A 17,029-nucleotide genomic window follows, 5' to 3' on the forward strand; every position below is an offset into this window, starting at 1 on the left:
CTCTAGTGTCAAGTCTTCTTCAATACAACATGATGTTCATTTAGTAAATGGTCCATTTAGAGTCACGTAGACCATAAAGCAGAGTATGCGTTAGGGCGGGCTTACTGTGATTGACAGGTTGCTGCCGTTACCAGAGCCGTATGAGACATCTCTAGTCACTCCAAGTATGGTACTTGGCCCGTTCATTGGTTGTGAAAAAAACAACATGGCGACGGTCGTAATCCAAGATGGCGACGGCAAAATCGCCCAAGTCGAGGCTTCAAAATGGTAGTCCACCAAACCAGTGAGTGACATCACGATAACTACGACCACTTTCAGTCTGTGCTCCTTCAATGACCCATCACATGGTCATTGAACCAGAGATAAACAAACATCAGCCTGTATTTATATATGCATTTATTTATCATTAATTATATATAAACTATACATAAATAATCAGACTCGCACTGCCAAGCAAACAGCAAGGATAGAATAACATTTAGTAAATTATGGTCAATTTAGAATCAAATAGACCAGAGGAGTATGCTTTGGGGCGGGCTAACTTTGACAGGCCGCTGCCGCTACCAATGACGTATCCGGCATCTCTACGTCACTCCACATTCCAAATATGGTAAGTACCGTTTATCGGATGCAAAAACTCAACATGGCGACGGCCATATTCCAAGATGGCAAAAATCACCGAACTCGAGGCTTCATAACGGGGATCCACAACCCAATGGGTGACGTTACGATGTCTATGCCCACTTTTTATATACAGTCTATGGGCCCAACAGGGTCAGGTCCATGATACGTAGTGTAAGAAATTTGAGCAAAAAACTGTAGTTAGTAGATATAATAAAAGTGTTTAAGAATTCATAATTAGTCATAATCATAAGGGTTTTGGGAATGCATAATTAAGATAAACATAAAGTGTTGTAAGATTAGTAGCTAATAAGACATGAAGCTTCTGCCAAGGTTGCAGAAGTCTAGCTTATATACTGAAGGATTATCATAGAAGGGAGTAAGTCATAACTGACAGGATTTGAATGTGTTAGCTGCTCAGGGAGAGAGAGAGATGTGGAGATAGGCGTTTACATGAGTGCGTAGGAAAATTGGCCAATAGCAATTGAGATAGACGGAAGGGGAGGAGTCGCGAACGAATATGTGGGAGGTTTGATTTAAGTCTTTTTCTCTCTCGTGTGAAGGCTCTCAGACGACGGACGTGTTTTTTATACCTGAGGAGCTGAGTTGAGTTTTTTGCAAATGGGGTTTTATTGATTTAATATTTCATAGGAGTATGTACTCCAATGTTTAACTGTAATCGTACTTGCATCAGTGGAATTAAATTCCTTATAATTGTAAACCAGTCTTGGTAGATTTCTTATTGCAGCGTGTCGACTGCACAAAGCAGCCGGACACACGTGCTCCGGCCTTCTCTCTGTGGGGTGTGAGTTTTAGCCCCAACAGTAGTTACTTGCATAATAATTGTCTCACATAAAGCTAAAGGCCGTGCTACATTGGTTCTATTTCAAAAATGTCCAAACTTTGAAGAAACCGGTAATACACCTTGAAATTGCATCAACATTTCTGGTGTGTACTGTTAAATGAGGCAAACACTTCATGCATTCATCTGATCCGGGATCAGTTCAACCGCTGAATGATCTGTATGGGTTAGAGCCTGTGAAGACGATCAAACTTTTGTCTCACTCGCCACACATAAATACAAGTGATTCATGTGTTTGGGTTTGCTAACTGTTAATTGTTTTAGCGAAAGTAAGTTATTCTTCTTCCGGTGTTTTTGTCAGTTTGTAATCAGATTTGAAATCTGGCCAAAAGAGACGCATATATGTGACAAAGTGTCTAAAATATGCTTTAAATTGAAGAAATGCATTATCACTATTGACCTACACACAACTCAAAACTAAAAACACTGGACATAAAAATATTATAGTAATATTCCCCACAGACCATTATCCCCATCATTGATATGGGCAATGCCAAAGGTTTAGTGCGTAGAGCGGCTCAACCGTGGTGCGGATGTATGTGAAAGGCTGCAGTCTGGCCGTCTTGTCACAACATTGGGTTTAAGCCCTGAAGACACAGACAGCATTATCCTCTTATTGTCATGGAGAGCAGTGCCTTGGGACACTTGAGGCCCAAAGCCTGGAGGAAAGTTAGCCTTAAATCTTCTTTGGGGATAGAGATAGAAATTTGCATGATGGAAGAACATCCTCAGAGGAAGGCCTCGTGTTCAGCGGGTGGAGTTAGAATGGAAAATCACCTTTATACCAGCTGAATATCAATGACCTGACTGGTGCATAGAGTTGTACCTTTAAGTTGTATCAGCTCCGAGGGTTTTGAAAGGAAGTAAAGAGAAAGTGTGGGGGGGACAAAAAAAAAAAAAGGAGTGGAGGCATATTTGTCTAAACAACATGATGCAGATGACGAATTGCTCAATAAAAAACCCATACAGAAGAGACGTGTTTGTGCGAGACAACAAAAGCTCAAGCGTGGGTGCGCTAGGCCTATATAAACTTTGATGAAGAAATGTACTGATGTGCGAGTATCTGTGGTTAAGCTGTCAGAAAAAACACTTGTACACACGTAGCATCCATGCACCTTCCTGGCTCATTAGCCCCCCCACCCCACCCCGTATCTCCGCTCGGGTGGAATCCCCCCCACCCCCACCCCGTCACTTTCCCCGCCGCATCCTCACTCGCTAGATAGTTCCTAGTCAACATCACTCCTTCCGAAAAAGAAAAATCCTTGAAGAGGTCAAACCCGAGAGATTAAAACCCCTCACATGGGGTCATGGAGATCAATGATCAAACATGGGGGGCCCCGTGCCCCCCCCCCCGCTCCTCCCACTTTATTTCAGGAAGCCTGGTAATAGAGCCGAAAAGGCTGGCCGACTACTTCCCTCCAGCGTGACCCAGCCATTCTCTGGCGGTGGCCTCACCTATAGCTGTCACTGGCGGTCCCACCAATCACAGAGCGGGACATCTTCATTAATTGGGTGTGAAATACCAAAATGAACTGTGACACTGGTGAACATAGGATAGGGGTCCAGCAATAGAACAAAACATGTGCATTTCAATATGCTTCATCAAAATGTGTAAAATTAAAGAAGCATACACACAAAAGCTAATTAAAAAAAATCAGGCATGCAGAAATACAAACCTTCACGATGGCTCCATTAATAATAACTTCACACCTGTCTTACAGTGATATATTTCACCCACCCCTGCCGTGCAAGTGCTCTCTGATTTCTATTGTGAAGGAAAGGGGGACACTGCATTGGTCGAATGAGACCTCTTGCATGGGGGGGGGGGGGGGGAGAAGCACTTCGCTGGTTGTGGGTTTTCCATCATTGAGTGAGCCACATTCCTGCGGACCACAGGAGAACACAAACTGGCTGCTGGAGGAAAAAGCCACTCAGCTGTGGAGTTTGGCGATGGCTGTTCCCCCCCAGAAAACACGCCTTCCATTGAATCGGGCTACACGTTTTCACATGCTGGAGTACGTTTTTTATACTCTTATCGTGGGGGGAGTTTAAAAAGTGAGGAATGGGAAAGGAGAACACGGGAAGGGATAGAAGGATGAGTCGAGGTTTGAAAGACTTGCCCTATGGGTGCATCTTTTACATGAAGCTGTGCGTACACTACCAAAACAAGGTACAGGAGATGTACTATTTGTCATTCAGGGATATATACATATTTTTTAAAGTTCTCCGAACTGTTACAGTTCATAGCAAATACCAAATAAAACACTAGAAAAGGGGGTGGGAGAGAGGGTTAGAGAGGCCGGGGATTTAAAACTTCCTGTCTCTAATGTTTTATCAATGAGAGTGATCCGACATATAGCTGGAAACCCTCTACAGACTTTGAATACAAATCTTAATAAGAGTTTATGTGCAGCCTAAAAACACAGAGCAGTAAAAGGACACACCACAAACGCAGAGTGAGTACAAATCAGAAACATGTGAATGAAGGGTTAAACCCAATGGTGACTTCATCTGTGCGGTGCAGATGCAAAGTCTCACTTCACCAATCGTCAGATGGCATTTCAGTAGACATGCAATGCTTCCTTGCATTATCTGCCCCCCCCCGCCCCCCTCAGTGCGTGTTCCTCTGACACACTCAGACATACACAGTATGTAAGTGTTACAACGCGGAATATAGTTTCACGCTCCAAAGCTCATGCAGATATTCGCCGACTGTACTTAAAACGACTATATTGAGTCAGAACGGAGAGAACGTAAACCAGTGCTTTTATGAGGAAAGTACATGCGTAGTGATAATTTAGAGTTTAACACTAAGCTTTGTGGGAAGGCACGGCGGTTTACAGTAGAACTCGGCCTCCGAGAGGCTTTTCCCTTGACCCACAGCAGGAAATAGGCTTGTCTTACGAACAAGTAAGGAGATGTTCTCGGCTTGTGATTGAGTCAACGCCGGTTGACAGTGGCCTAGAGGAAATGGTCTTTCTTTTATGAGGGGAAATGATTCCTTCTAGGATCAGCTGAAGGCAGAAAACATGGAACACGTGAAACAAAATAACGTCTGCGTCAACACGCCCGCGCGTGTGTCTGCCCATCCATCTCTGTCAAAACATGGCGAATTGATGATTGACGACCATTTGCGTCCCAGAAATCGAGACGACCGAGAGCTGGATGTTTACTTAAGGCCCACCTTCCGCGATGGGCTTCATTCTCTTGTCGCTGGCACGACACAGAAAAACGTCCCTGTGAGCGTGTGAAGCATTGGAGCGGCTGCTCGCTCTGTGCGGTGGGACTTTTGTCGCAATGCATAAGCGGCGTCACGTTGGGCTTTGGTACACTGGAAACAGATGTGCTTCAAATTCATACCAGGCACTGTTTTCCCTCACAATGGACGAAAGCAGAACGGGGGTGGATTGACTCTGTGTGTGTGGGTGTGTGTGTATATGAGTGTGAGTGACGGATTGAGAGTGTGAAAGAGAGCATGAGGAGGTGCTTTTCCTGTTCAGTCATTTGGTGACATTGACCGCAATGTTTCAATGCTTCTGTCTTCGATCTTGGAGGGGAGCAGTCTACGTCGTTCTATAACGGCCTCGCCCTTTTCCCTCCTTTTCCAGTCTTTTCTTCCTCCATCTTCATCATCTTCTCTCCCCGTTTTCACACGAGTTCCCCCACCCCCCCCTTTACTTTCTCCCCTTCTCTGTGAGTCACTCCAGGGCTCCATTGTTTGTTTGTTTTTGCATTCTTCATCAGTTTAATTCTGTCTTCTATCTCTCCCTCGAATAACACAAACCCCATCTACCTCTCCCTGCTAACACTGAAAACAAGAGCCCCTCGTGGACGCAGTCCATTAGTGCCATCCATCCAAACAGACCTGCTTTGTTGAGGTGTTATATCAACAGGGTGCCCTCCCCTCCGCTCCTCCACGGCTTCCTTGGGCCCCCCAACGGCAGGAGATTGATGTCAACGAGGAATTTTGTCCCACATTTCCTCCCTGCCCTCCTCCAGACCCGCCCCGCCCCTGAAAAACACTTGCACCAGCACAGAGGGCCCCAGTGAGGCCCTCAACAGGCCCGCTGAGCTGCGTCCCCCCGTCCGCCGCCACCTTTTCTCACCCAGAGTCACAAACGTGACACCGTAAACAAGGAGTGCCCCGGAAAAAAAGGAAACGGGCCGCCTTGTTCTGTCAACAGAGCGGTGGCTGTGAGAAGAAGGCCAGCACGGGGACGTCATTTGTGTACAGTGTCATCGCCAGAGGAAGCCGGCAATCGGGTTCAGACCTCAGGGGCGCCGCTTATTAAAAAACTTTCACAAGAAGCAAGAACCTGCGACGCAGCTGCCGCCAGATGGAGAAAGTTGTTTTGAAAGATCCAATAATACATGTGCAAATAAAAAGTCCGCAGCGATACATAATTCCGTTCATCTGTGGGCCCTAATCAGATTTCTGCAATCTAGATCACGTACGGGCCCCTCGGCGACCGGCACAATGGCTTTCTCTAGGGACTTCCATCCGTGGTTGTAACATCATACGCCACTGAATAATTGTCCGAGGGAATGTGTGCTTTCGTGTTTACAAACTGCATCCTTTTAAATTCCATGTGGGACGTGTAAGAAGATGTGCTGAGGAAAGATGCAAAGCAAGTGAGGCTAAAGGGTTCAGATTTGACAAACATAAAAACAGTTAAAGTGAATATACTTGTGCCTGATCTAAATAATTATATGTACAGTATATTCCATTCTTGTGGTTTGCTATTTCAATGACAGTTGTTAACAGTGCTAAGTATCACCGTATTTTAACATTTGACTTCTTTATTTGAACTTCCACTGCGGTTTACTCTGGAAGACCTGCAGCATTAAATCCATGCATCACACGTGGTATATACAAAAAGCTCACGCGTGACTTCTTGTTTTAATTTAGACTGACCAGTCCAATAAACATTTAGACATGCTTCAATCGTTTAAACGATTCACGGGGGATTAACAGAGGACGTAACCGGGCTGAGCTTTTCCGGAGCAAAATTGTTATGGCGGATCAAAGGTCACGACGGTTAAAAAAAAAAGGGTTATTTTTCAAAGTGTTACGGATTACAGTAATCTTAAACATAGTCAGTTAAGTATTCATACTCTCAGATGACTTGACTTTCATATCTGCAGAATATATAAAAGGCCAAGAACATGAAGAGAGGATTCTTTCCAATTTGCAACGGGATATTGCTCTGATGATCATCTGCCACTTCAATTGACTTTTTAAGACAGCTCAAACTTATGGAAACATGCACCTCCTCTCAAACGTACAGTATTTGTACAGTGTTAATCTCCTAGCCTGGTGATGACCTAATGAGTGTAAAGCCTCTATGGAGCAAAAGTTCCAGTGAAGTAGCTCCACTGGCCCAAAACATCTCAAAGCAATGTGTGCTGACCCTCAGGAGGACTTGTTTACTGAGTAAAAAGCTAATGGACATTCTAATAAATAGTGAAAGGATACATAACATACTAGGTATATATATGGCGTCTTATAAGAGACCTTTAAAGGTTACATGTGCGTGTGAAAATATCTGGGTCCCGCGGACACAGACGAGGCTGTACCGATGGTATCGATGTGGCAGCTGGGACAAGCTGAACATGTCTGAGGAACAGAGGACATCAACCCGGTGAAGCCAAATTTACTTGGACTTAAAAACAGGTTTCTGGTACCAGAAAAACATCTCTTATGCTCCATTTTACGTTTTTTTTAAGTGCATAAATATACTAAATATACTGTTACCAATTCATCAGAGAGGTAATTCACAGTGCAGGCCCACGTACTCCAGATAACCTAAATAAATGAGCGTCAGTGTATGTGATGAGTGTAGCTGCAGCTGCACACGTTGTGCATGATCTGACACTTTCTCGGGTTCATTCAGAGGTCTCGCCGCGATGCTTCCAAAAGGACGATATATATATAAAAAAAAGAGGAAATAGGAAGTGGCATAGCCGAGGAGACGCGCTGCACTTACAACCGGACCACGGGGCTAAAAGTGGTTCGCCACCTGTTTCTGACATGTACCGTGGTACTTTTAGAGAAAACTTTCATTTAATATTAAGCAACTGGGCTCCACGGTAGAGCATTTTGACAACCGTTATCAATAAGTAATGTGAAGACATAAATATTCCCAAACTTCCTGGAGACAAACCGCACACAAGTTAGGGCCTTAACAGTCGCCACAACTAGCAAGAGCATCTCCATTTTATTGAGGATGAGAACTACGGGCAAACCTGAATTCACAATTTTAGTGATGAGGTATGCGATGGCTTCTTACAGTAGATAGAGGCTGTTATTGTTGCAACAAAGTCAAATACCTTGAAAACATATACACCATAATACATTAATATAATAAAGCTGGTATTGCCATTTTGTGGATTCTGGGGGAGTTTCCCGTGTGACAAAAAGCTGAGAAATCTTCATGTTCTGAAATATCCACAGGGTGCTACTGGCACAGACATCTGGATGTACCGTCACCACAGCACTCCATGGAAACACACAACGCCACCGTGGGCTGCAGACAGCCTTCCTATGTTTCTTTAAGCACCACTCTGCATGAATAAGTACCTGTTAATAAGTCAGTTGTTTTATCTTCAAGGGTTTGATCGTTTGCATCGGTATGCTGTCTAAATAATGCCGAGCATACTTTGTTTCTAATATATGTTTGCAAGATGCAAAGTCTTACAACAGAGGAGAAAGCTCCTCTGTAAGTGAACTTAAAGCGACCGCATGGGAACCCGGGGAGAACTGAAAATAAACTCCAGCACGAGACTTCTGCGGCTGTTAAAGCAAATGTTTGCTTAACATATGGAGGCTTTGCCCTATTGCACTCCCCAGTGGTTGAGAGGGCTTCCTATTTCCACTCCTGTTTCTATCGTATTTTCAACAGCACGACATCACCCGGAGGCATTTGTCAGAAACCAGCGAGGTCAAGACACAGTTTACAGTACGGCAAAGAAGTGAGGTTTTAAGAGAAGAGGCGGAGTCTGTGAATTATTTTGTAGTTCTTAAAATGTTGTTTGGTCTTATCAGAGATTACTGGTGAGTCACTGAACACTGAGCTCTGTCAATGACACAGCCGTGAGTCAGATGATAATATCCACATGCCAGCATGGTGACACTCCTTAATGGCCGTGTAATTTCAAACACACAAATGGATTACAAAGAATATACAAACACTTAGAAAACTATGCCAAGTAAGAGTATCTCTCTTGTACCCACAACCCAACCAAGAGACTCGGTAAAGTGCATTATTAGAGAATCAAATGAATGAATCAAGGATGTCTGTCACCACTGACAGCATATTTTAAAGCCTTGTGTTAAGACTTATAGCTGTTTGATTGTAGATGTTGAAATAGATGTATTACAATTTGAAAGAAAAAGCTACAATCATGCTGTATGGATTGCTTTTAATGTGTTGAATGTAAGAAAGAGTGTGACGTTGCAGACAAATACAAAATGGCAACATGGACGAGACATGTAATGATACAAATAGACACAGTATGAAATCCACTGCCTCAGTACTAACCTCAGCTTCCTCTGCCGGCCCGCTCATCTCTGTTTATGTAAGTCACTCATTATGAACTGGAACGACCCTCCCGACGCGTTGCAAGAAAAAAGGCCTTTAGGCGACATGAGCCGGTCTCACGGGTCATCTGTGTTTGCAAACAGTTCAGACGAGTCAATACTTCCAGAGACTGATGCAATGGTGGGTCAAGTATAGCAGATGACACATCACGCTAGGACCTGTGGATAGTGTGGGCGGCATACACACTGGTTTGATTGGCTGCGTTATGAGGGCCAACAACGAGACCAGCTGTGGTGATGAGATTAGTGCGGTTCTGTGACTCCAATCCATACTGATTAGTTAAACTGACTCAAGTCAAGTCATGGGTTTTCTTGGGTCAAGACAGAACCGGGTACAGAACTCGTCTCCCTGTCCTTTCCCACTGCAGAGGAGCAGCAACACCGGTGGTCTAGGCCAGGAAACGCAGATGGTCCTCTCTACAGGCATCCATCTTTGTTATCCTTGAGAAACATTAAATAGGCCTCTGCAGATGATGCATGTGTGTGTATATATCTGTGTGCGTGCGTGCGTGTGTGTGTGTGCATGCGCAGGAAAGTGAGGTTCCAGGTTTTTGAAATATGAGCGAGCATCACACAGCGAATGCTATCCATAACATCCTACTCCAAGAGGCTCCTTCTGTGAGGGAGGTAGAGTGGTAGAGCAAGGCTAGCAAGGGGGGGGGGGGGGGGTAGAGAGCGAGAGAGACTACCCTAGTTACGCTGTATTTCATTCCTGCCTCCACAAGCGGTGATTCATTCTGTCCTGAGGGGAGGTGGTGACATGACCTACTACTTCATGACTACTACGAGACATTTCTACTATATTCTAACTATTACATCCTGTCTGTTGGTGGCAAACTTACTTAAGACAAAAGAGAAGAGTAAAATAAGACTGGAACAAAAGATGTGTGATCATGAGGGTTCTGTGTGGGCAAGTTCTGATAAGACGCCCCGTCAGAAGTGCATCGCTTCCTACTCAGTCAACATACAGAAGAGCAAAGTCTAAAGACAGCTCAGTCAAAAAAGATGGATGGAACTTGAGAGAATTGTGCTCAGAGCTAATCAATCATAAATCATGTCTTTAGTTGTGAAGATTAAATGACAGAAGTTGATCTACCAAACAAGTAACAAATAACAACAGTATCTAAAACTTCAATGAGGGGAAAAAAACATGGGGGGGGGGGGGGAAGACTGTGTTCCAGAGCTCGAAGGCTGTATCATGGACCATTTACCGGCAACGATAAAAAGCAAACATCTTGGAAGCACATGCTCTGCGTGTTTTCTTAAAAATGATGAATGGAGTCCTACAAAGACAAACGATGACAATAAAACAAATTAATACATTTCAGCCAGATCCAAATCATTGTAACCGGGAACATCTTAGTCCATTATAATGTCATCCAGATCCTGGGGCGTTTCCACACCAGGAAGATCCAAACGTCCCCCAGCATTGGTTCTCTCTGGGGTCTCCTCTCAGCTGGATGTGCCAGAAAGGAATTAAGATCTCGAAACAAACTTATCTGGGTCCCTTCAATTTGAAGAATCAGCGAGTTCTCAAAGCTCAGTCTGCATGTTCAAGCCACCCTGCAAGAGAAATACATTTCTGCCACTTGTATCCATCAACTTGTTCTCTCCGTCACTACCCCAGTATCCTTATTCTTACGTCAATCATCCTGGATCCACTGTTCAGTCGGTTGAAAGCTCCTTTCTAGTACCTTGTCCTAAGATTTCACGAGGACGATGAGCAGTGTGACACCTAATCTCTGCAAAAAGATTCTGCATTCATATGCCAAATCTGTAGGCAACGGGACAATATGTTGGTATCTGAAGCGTTCTGGTTTCCGTTTGCAGTCAATGTAATATCGACCAATTACGTTCAAGCAGGTAAACGTCGCGTGGAGAGCAAAAGAGGCAGAACGCATTGAACGAAAGGCAATCTCGGAACCCACAGACTATTGTCTGACAATTAAAATGTTCATTAGCTTAAAATGTGCTTGAAAACCGACTACTTGAGAAAGAATCTGGTCGCACAAGTCGTCTCTCAACTCTTGTGTCGTATCTTAAGAGCAGCGCACTGAAAAGGAAGTCTTAGGCCGGATCCACAGGCTACATAAGGAGCGAACCCCAGAAATATAGCCCATTGCCCCCAGAGCCTTATCGTCTTAAGGCTGATAACCGACCGGTTCTGAGATTGTGCAACACCCCAACAACTTAAGCATACTATGTCACAACACTGAAGAGCAGTATCTACCGAGTCCAACAACAGAGCCTTTTGAATCTCACAGTGACGCTCTTCTATCCCTGGACCATTGCCCTGGGGAGCTTTCTGATTATCTGTAACTTTCGGCAAAAAGATAAAACTTGCAGGTCTTACAACTTGCCTCCTCCACAGAGGCTGTGGTGTCGAGTTCAGAAGTTGCTCAAGTGTTCCTTCCACATAGTCCAGTAATATCCCCAGTAGAGGAATACGCAATCCTACTCCCCTGCTGAGAAGCCCCCACTCCTCGGCCGGACTGGCTGAATCGTGTTGAGGCAAACCAAAAGTCTGTCTTCATGAATTCCCCACACAAGTTTTTGCTTCTGCAACAACAGAAGCTGCAATCCGTCTGGATTCCACATTCTTGTCATTCAGAAACCTGAAAGCCTCCCTCAACAGTGGGTTCTACTAACAGGTAATCAGGCCAAGACAGACACCGAAGACCTTCAGGCCACAACTCTTGGGTATCATCAACTTCCAACAAGTCGTGAAAATAAGTCTTGCAGAGGCGAGAGTTGGAGACCTAATGCAAAGGGCCCTCAGCCAGACATTCCCAGTTCACACTCACAGTACATTTGGGCTCATCGGCTTTGGCTAAAGCAATAGTGTACTTGCGCCGGCTCCTTCCACAACAAAGAGGTGACATTTCACATCTCAAAGCCACTTTTAAAAGCCATAGGTCAGCAGGCCATGGAGTCCACCTTGGCCCATCACCCATTTGGCAATGCACTAGTCTCCTACACCGAACACTTGGATAGGGTAACCCACATGGCATCAGCCCCATGCCACTTGTTGGGGCTGAGACTTACCAGGGACCAGCCACAAGGGACCTACCTGGAAACTCCTGCTTAATGGCTGGGTGCAGGAAAAGGCCTTTGTTTCCCTATTCCGGGTGAGGTTTCTCTTTTCCCAAAACACAGATTGATAGAGATCTTTTGATGACTTTTAGCTTAGCCCCTCAAAAGGGAAGAATTTACCTTGAGAGACCCGACCTAGGTTGTTGTCTCCAACAACACTGTTCCTATATCACAACCCCCCATGTCACCACCACCACTACTAAAAAGTTGTAAAGTATGTTGACTGTTTATGATCCCCACTGTAGTTAGAGCTCAGCTTTGAAACCTCCCCCTTTTGACTCTTTATATACAGTTGTACATAACAGGTCTGGTATGGTTGTTAGAGTGCAGATGAAAAGAGCCATCCATGTGTAGGGTTGTGCATGGTGGGTATAGGTCTGTGTAAAAAAAAAAGCAAAACTGCTTTTTCTGATTGAGGCAGAAGCTGCAGTGCTTATTTGAGTAAAAATGTACATTCATTTCAGTTAGAGGTGCAGAGGATGGAATAAATTAGTAATAGCACTGTAAACTGGCTCCAGTAGGTTACCTGGTTTGGCGCTCTTGCAGCAGGCTTGTCCTGGTGGTTGGCAAGGATGAGGAAAGGCAGTGTGCAGAGCTGCGGATGCTGCAGGGCCGAGTGGAGCTCGTTACGCGCTGCCTCAAGGTCCTCATCCGACGAGGCACTGTCCAATACGAAGACTACGCCCTGTGACCCCTGGTAGTAACGACTCCAATATTTCTTGATGTGGTCTGCTCCTGTAGACGAATATGGTTCCGTTAAATGTGTCATTGTAGTCATTGTCATTTATGATGTTACCGTTGTCATGTGAAAACCCCCTGATGACAAATGATACAAAACATGATCGTCTCAGAATTATCAGTTTGTAAATAGACTTTTGTAAGAAATTTGAGCAAACAACTGTAGTTAGTAGATATAATAAAAGTGTTTAATAATTCATAATTAAGAATTCATAATTAGTCATAAACATAAGGGTTTTGGGAATGCATAATTAAGATAAACATAAAGTGTTGTAAGATTAGGAGCTAATAAGACATGAAGCTTCTGCCAAGTTGCAGAAGTCTAGCTTATATACTGAAGGATTATCATAGAAGGGAGTAAGTCATAACTGACAGGATTTGAATGTGTTAGCTGCTCAGGGAGAGAGAGATGTGGAGATAGGCGTTTACAGAAGTGCGTAGGGAAGTTAGCCAATAGAAATTGAGATAGACGGGAGGGGAGGAGTCGCGAACGAATATGTGGGAGGTTTAATTTAAAGACTTATTTTCTCTCTCGCGTGATGGCTCTCAGACGACGGACGTGTTTTTTATACCTGAGGAGCTGAGTTGAGTTTTTTGCAAATGGGGTTTTATTGATTTAATATTTCATAGGAGTATGTACTCCAATGTTTAACTGTAATCGTACTTGCATCAGTGGAATTAAATTCCTTATAATTGTAAACCAGTCTTGGTAGATTTCTTATTGGAGCGTGTCGACTGCACAAAGCAGCCGGACACACGTGCTCCGGCCTTCTCCCTGTGGTGTGAGTTTCATCCTCCACACTTTCTCCAACACAAAAACATTTCCATTAAATTCATAATTAGTACTGTCGGCAATCAATGTGAGAATAAAGTATTAAACGTTAGAAAATATTGAAACAGAAATCCATTCTGGAACATGATAAGACATGTAGAACAAAGCACATCAAGACACTGCCTAAAAAAACAAATTTGACAAACATAATAAGAATGCCGTGTTCCCACCAAACGCCAAGCAAATATTTGTGTTACTACATAATGACGATATAACTACATAATAATGTTGGGGTCTGACCGAATGGCTTCAATATGTGCTGTGGACAAAGAGAATCAGGCCTTAACTTTTTCAAGCAAAGGTCTCATCCGGACTTGTAGTTTGATGAGAACAAGCCTCCTCTGGGTGGAATTTCACACTTGGGTGTAAATTCCCCCCCCCCCAAAAAACTATGGGTCCTGAAGTCATCTCATTGGCCGAGAGCCAAGAGGCCCCAGGACCCCTGTGGTTCAACCCCTGTTCTACAAAACTATCTGCTTCCCCCACCTCTACGCTTTTTCCAACATTCCCTCCGGGGTAGCAGGAGGCACGCAAACGCTCTCTTCGCCTGGACCTTCGTCCTGGATACATGAAGACACATCTGCCTCTCCTCCCCCCCTCCAGCACGACGGAGGCCACGAGGAAGCGACGGCCCCTCAAACCCTCAAACCCTGACAAGCCTTTCGCTGGACGAAACAGCCCGCGATAACGAATCTGCTTCAGCGATCCGTGCTCCGCTTTTTGCTCCTTTTTCTTTTTGCGCACACTCCGGCAGGAAGACGTCTAATCCTCTCCTGACCGATGATTACCGGGAGACATACCGACCACGTCGTCTCAGCCGAAGTTAAACTGTCCTCCCTGCAGCGAGGATAGTTCACGTCTGCGTTTCGCTCCAGGACGAGCTCACGCCACGACGGACCGAAGCCGCACCAGCAAAAGCCGTGCGACACACAGCGCCCGCTACCAGCCGCGCTGCAAGCAGCCCCCCCCCCCCCCTTCCTGCCGAGGAAACGGACCACTTTGCCACGAACACTTCAACGTTGCAACGAAGCATCGACAAGTAAGACTCTTGGCATCTGGGCATAGCTTAGCTTAAATTAACGTAAATTTAATTCAGGTCATTCAGTTATATGTTGATATTCCCGTGTTTTTCTGTGTTTAAGTTACTGTCGCGTGATATCGAGATATTGCGCAACTCCTCGCGGACGAGAGAAGCTCCGCTGTATTCGTGTATTAACTATGACTGTTTGCTTGGGATTTATTTGATTTCTTTTCATTTGTTTTATTACACTTCGTGTAGTATTCTCTCCTCATTAAATCAACTCTGTGAGTGAGCTGAGGTGCTTGGCTTATCACGGCATATCTTACCGGCAGTTCAAAGACGACAGCGGCATACTTATGCGTGATAGAACCATCGAACTCAGGCTCACTACAACGCGGACCGCACGCAGAAGTTTGATTCATGACTCCCACCTTTGCTCTCTCTTTCTTATCTCTGCCCCTGGGGAAACCCCGTTCAAACGATCGCCTCACATCACGTGCTGCCCAGGCACATGCGATTACATACAGCAGTCTCACTGCCATTTTGGCCCGCGTCACTTGACTCCGCCATCTTTGTAGTTTTTAGCTGTAGTATCTTAAGGCCCCTCCCCTTTTGGCCCGCGTCACTCGACGCCGCCATCTTTGTAGTCTTTAGCGGTAAGCTGTAAGACTCTCCTTCCTTTTCACCCACAGACATACACACACACACACACACACACAGACATACACCCTCATCCATTTTATTCATTCTTTAGTTTAGGCATATAAAATTGTATGATAACGTTTGTTGGTTGCAATATTAACTGATTTGATCATTTATTATTTTGATTTAATAAACTCTGTTATACTTTAAGGAGCAGTCGTCTGTGATTACTTGTGCATATGTATTTGATAAGACTGTATGTAGTAGCCTGTGCTCGAACTTAAAACCTTCACTGTCACTGAATGTATAGTCATACGCAGACTATTGACATTATGAGTGACTACTAATTATGAGACTTAGTTTTATCGTTTGGTTATTGGTCCCTGTTCGCAGGGTGGTACCCCGTTTTTATTAATAATCATTAATAATTGTTACATACATAATTCTATTGATGTCAAGAATTCAGTTTCTTAAATGCTGATAACCCAAACACGCTCCTTTAGATCCCAACAATAATAATTGTTTTGGCTTTTTATGTAACTGTGTCGCACGAAGACTATTTGCTCCACGTGTTTTAGGTAAAACCAAAACCACTCAGATTTGTTGTGTGAACGTCAAACTACCTATTTCCCTGAGAAATTTCTGAGCCTTTTAGTGCGCTAATTTGGAGCAAGAACATCCGCTCACACACGTTATTTTTTAGTGTAAGTAAATTGTGGAGGAGACCTACGTGCTCACAGAATGAGTCAGTCCAGTCCAGTTTGCTACCACCTCCCTTTCCTTCCACTGCCGGGCCCTCCTTTCGCCTACAATGTAAGGACACTTTGCTCAGGATCTGGCTAAATCCCACCTGCTTCGTAGGACTGGTAGATGCTAACCCCAATCACGAAACCATTTCTCACCTGAAGGAAAACACTTAGCGGGGTCAGTTCACTGCTTGAGACTTTTCCTAACAGGCTAATTCCAGGGCAATACTCTCACAGTGAATACTATTTTTTTCAATCAAAAACTCAGTTATGAATCAGTTATGTACTGGAACTGCAACACAAACTATAGTTGAGCGTCTTGCTCACCCTCATTACAAGCACGTCTCCCACCATTCCTTCTTTACCCAGCAGTGATAAAAAGGGCAGTTTCTCATTTTTATGGCAAAGCTGTGATTATGTTACTATTGAGTCCATGAAAAGAGAGAGAGAAAAAAAAAAGGTTCTTCATAAGGTTAGGAATGACTGCCAGATGACAGCTTCTGCTGTTGCCTTCTCGGCATTGATGCTGACACACTCACTCAACACCACAGAGCCATGATACGCGAGTCACATCCTCCGTGTTACTCATGCACCTTAGGACATCTTGCTCCTCTTGTGACAACTGGAATCCATTGTGACTGACTGACCACAAGCTGACCACAGCTGCTGATCTACTTCATTGAGGAATCTACAAATTTCAAGCCAACAGAAGTAAAAAAAAATGTACTCAATAGATAGATGTAAAGTGCAGAAGTAGTATCGTAGGTTATCCTCAACATGGAATCACAATAATCTGGTTTTCATTTTATTTGCCCATTCAGAAACAGTACGGACATTTTCCTCATTAGTAAGGCATCTCAAATACACCGCAGTA

At 44.3% G+C, this 17,029-nt stretch overlaps 1 protein-coding gene across 1 annotated transcript in view; it reads right to left on the reverse strand.

The window, feature by feature from the left end:
- The window catches only part of arl15a (ADP-ribosylation factor-like 15a), a 110,573-nt gene that overhangs the window by 31,982 nt on the left and 61,562 nt on the right, over positions 1-17,029 (reverse strand). The window contains exon 4 of the mRNA XM_079270904.1: positions 12,703-12,911. Coding sequence (XP_079127030.1) covers positions 12,703-12,911 — 209 coding nt within the window. The remainder of the gene's footprint in view (positions 1-12,702; positions 12,912-17,029) is intronic.

This window comes from Melanostigma gelatinosum (genome assembly GCF_949748355.1).
Source record: "Melanostigma gelatinosum genome assembly, chromosome: 6".
Lineage (NCBI taxonomy): Eukaryota > Metazoa > Chordata > Actinopteri > Perciformes > Zoarcidae > Melanostigma > Melanostigma gelatinosum.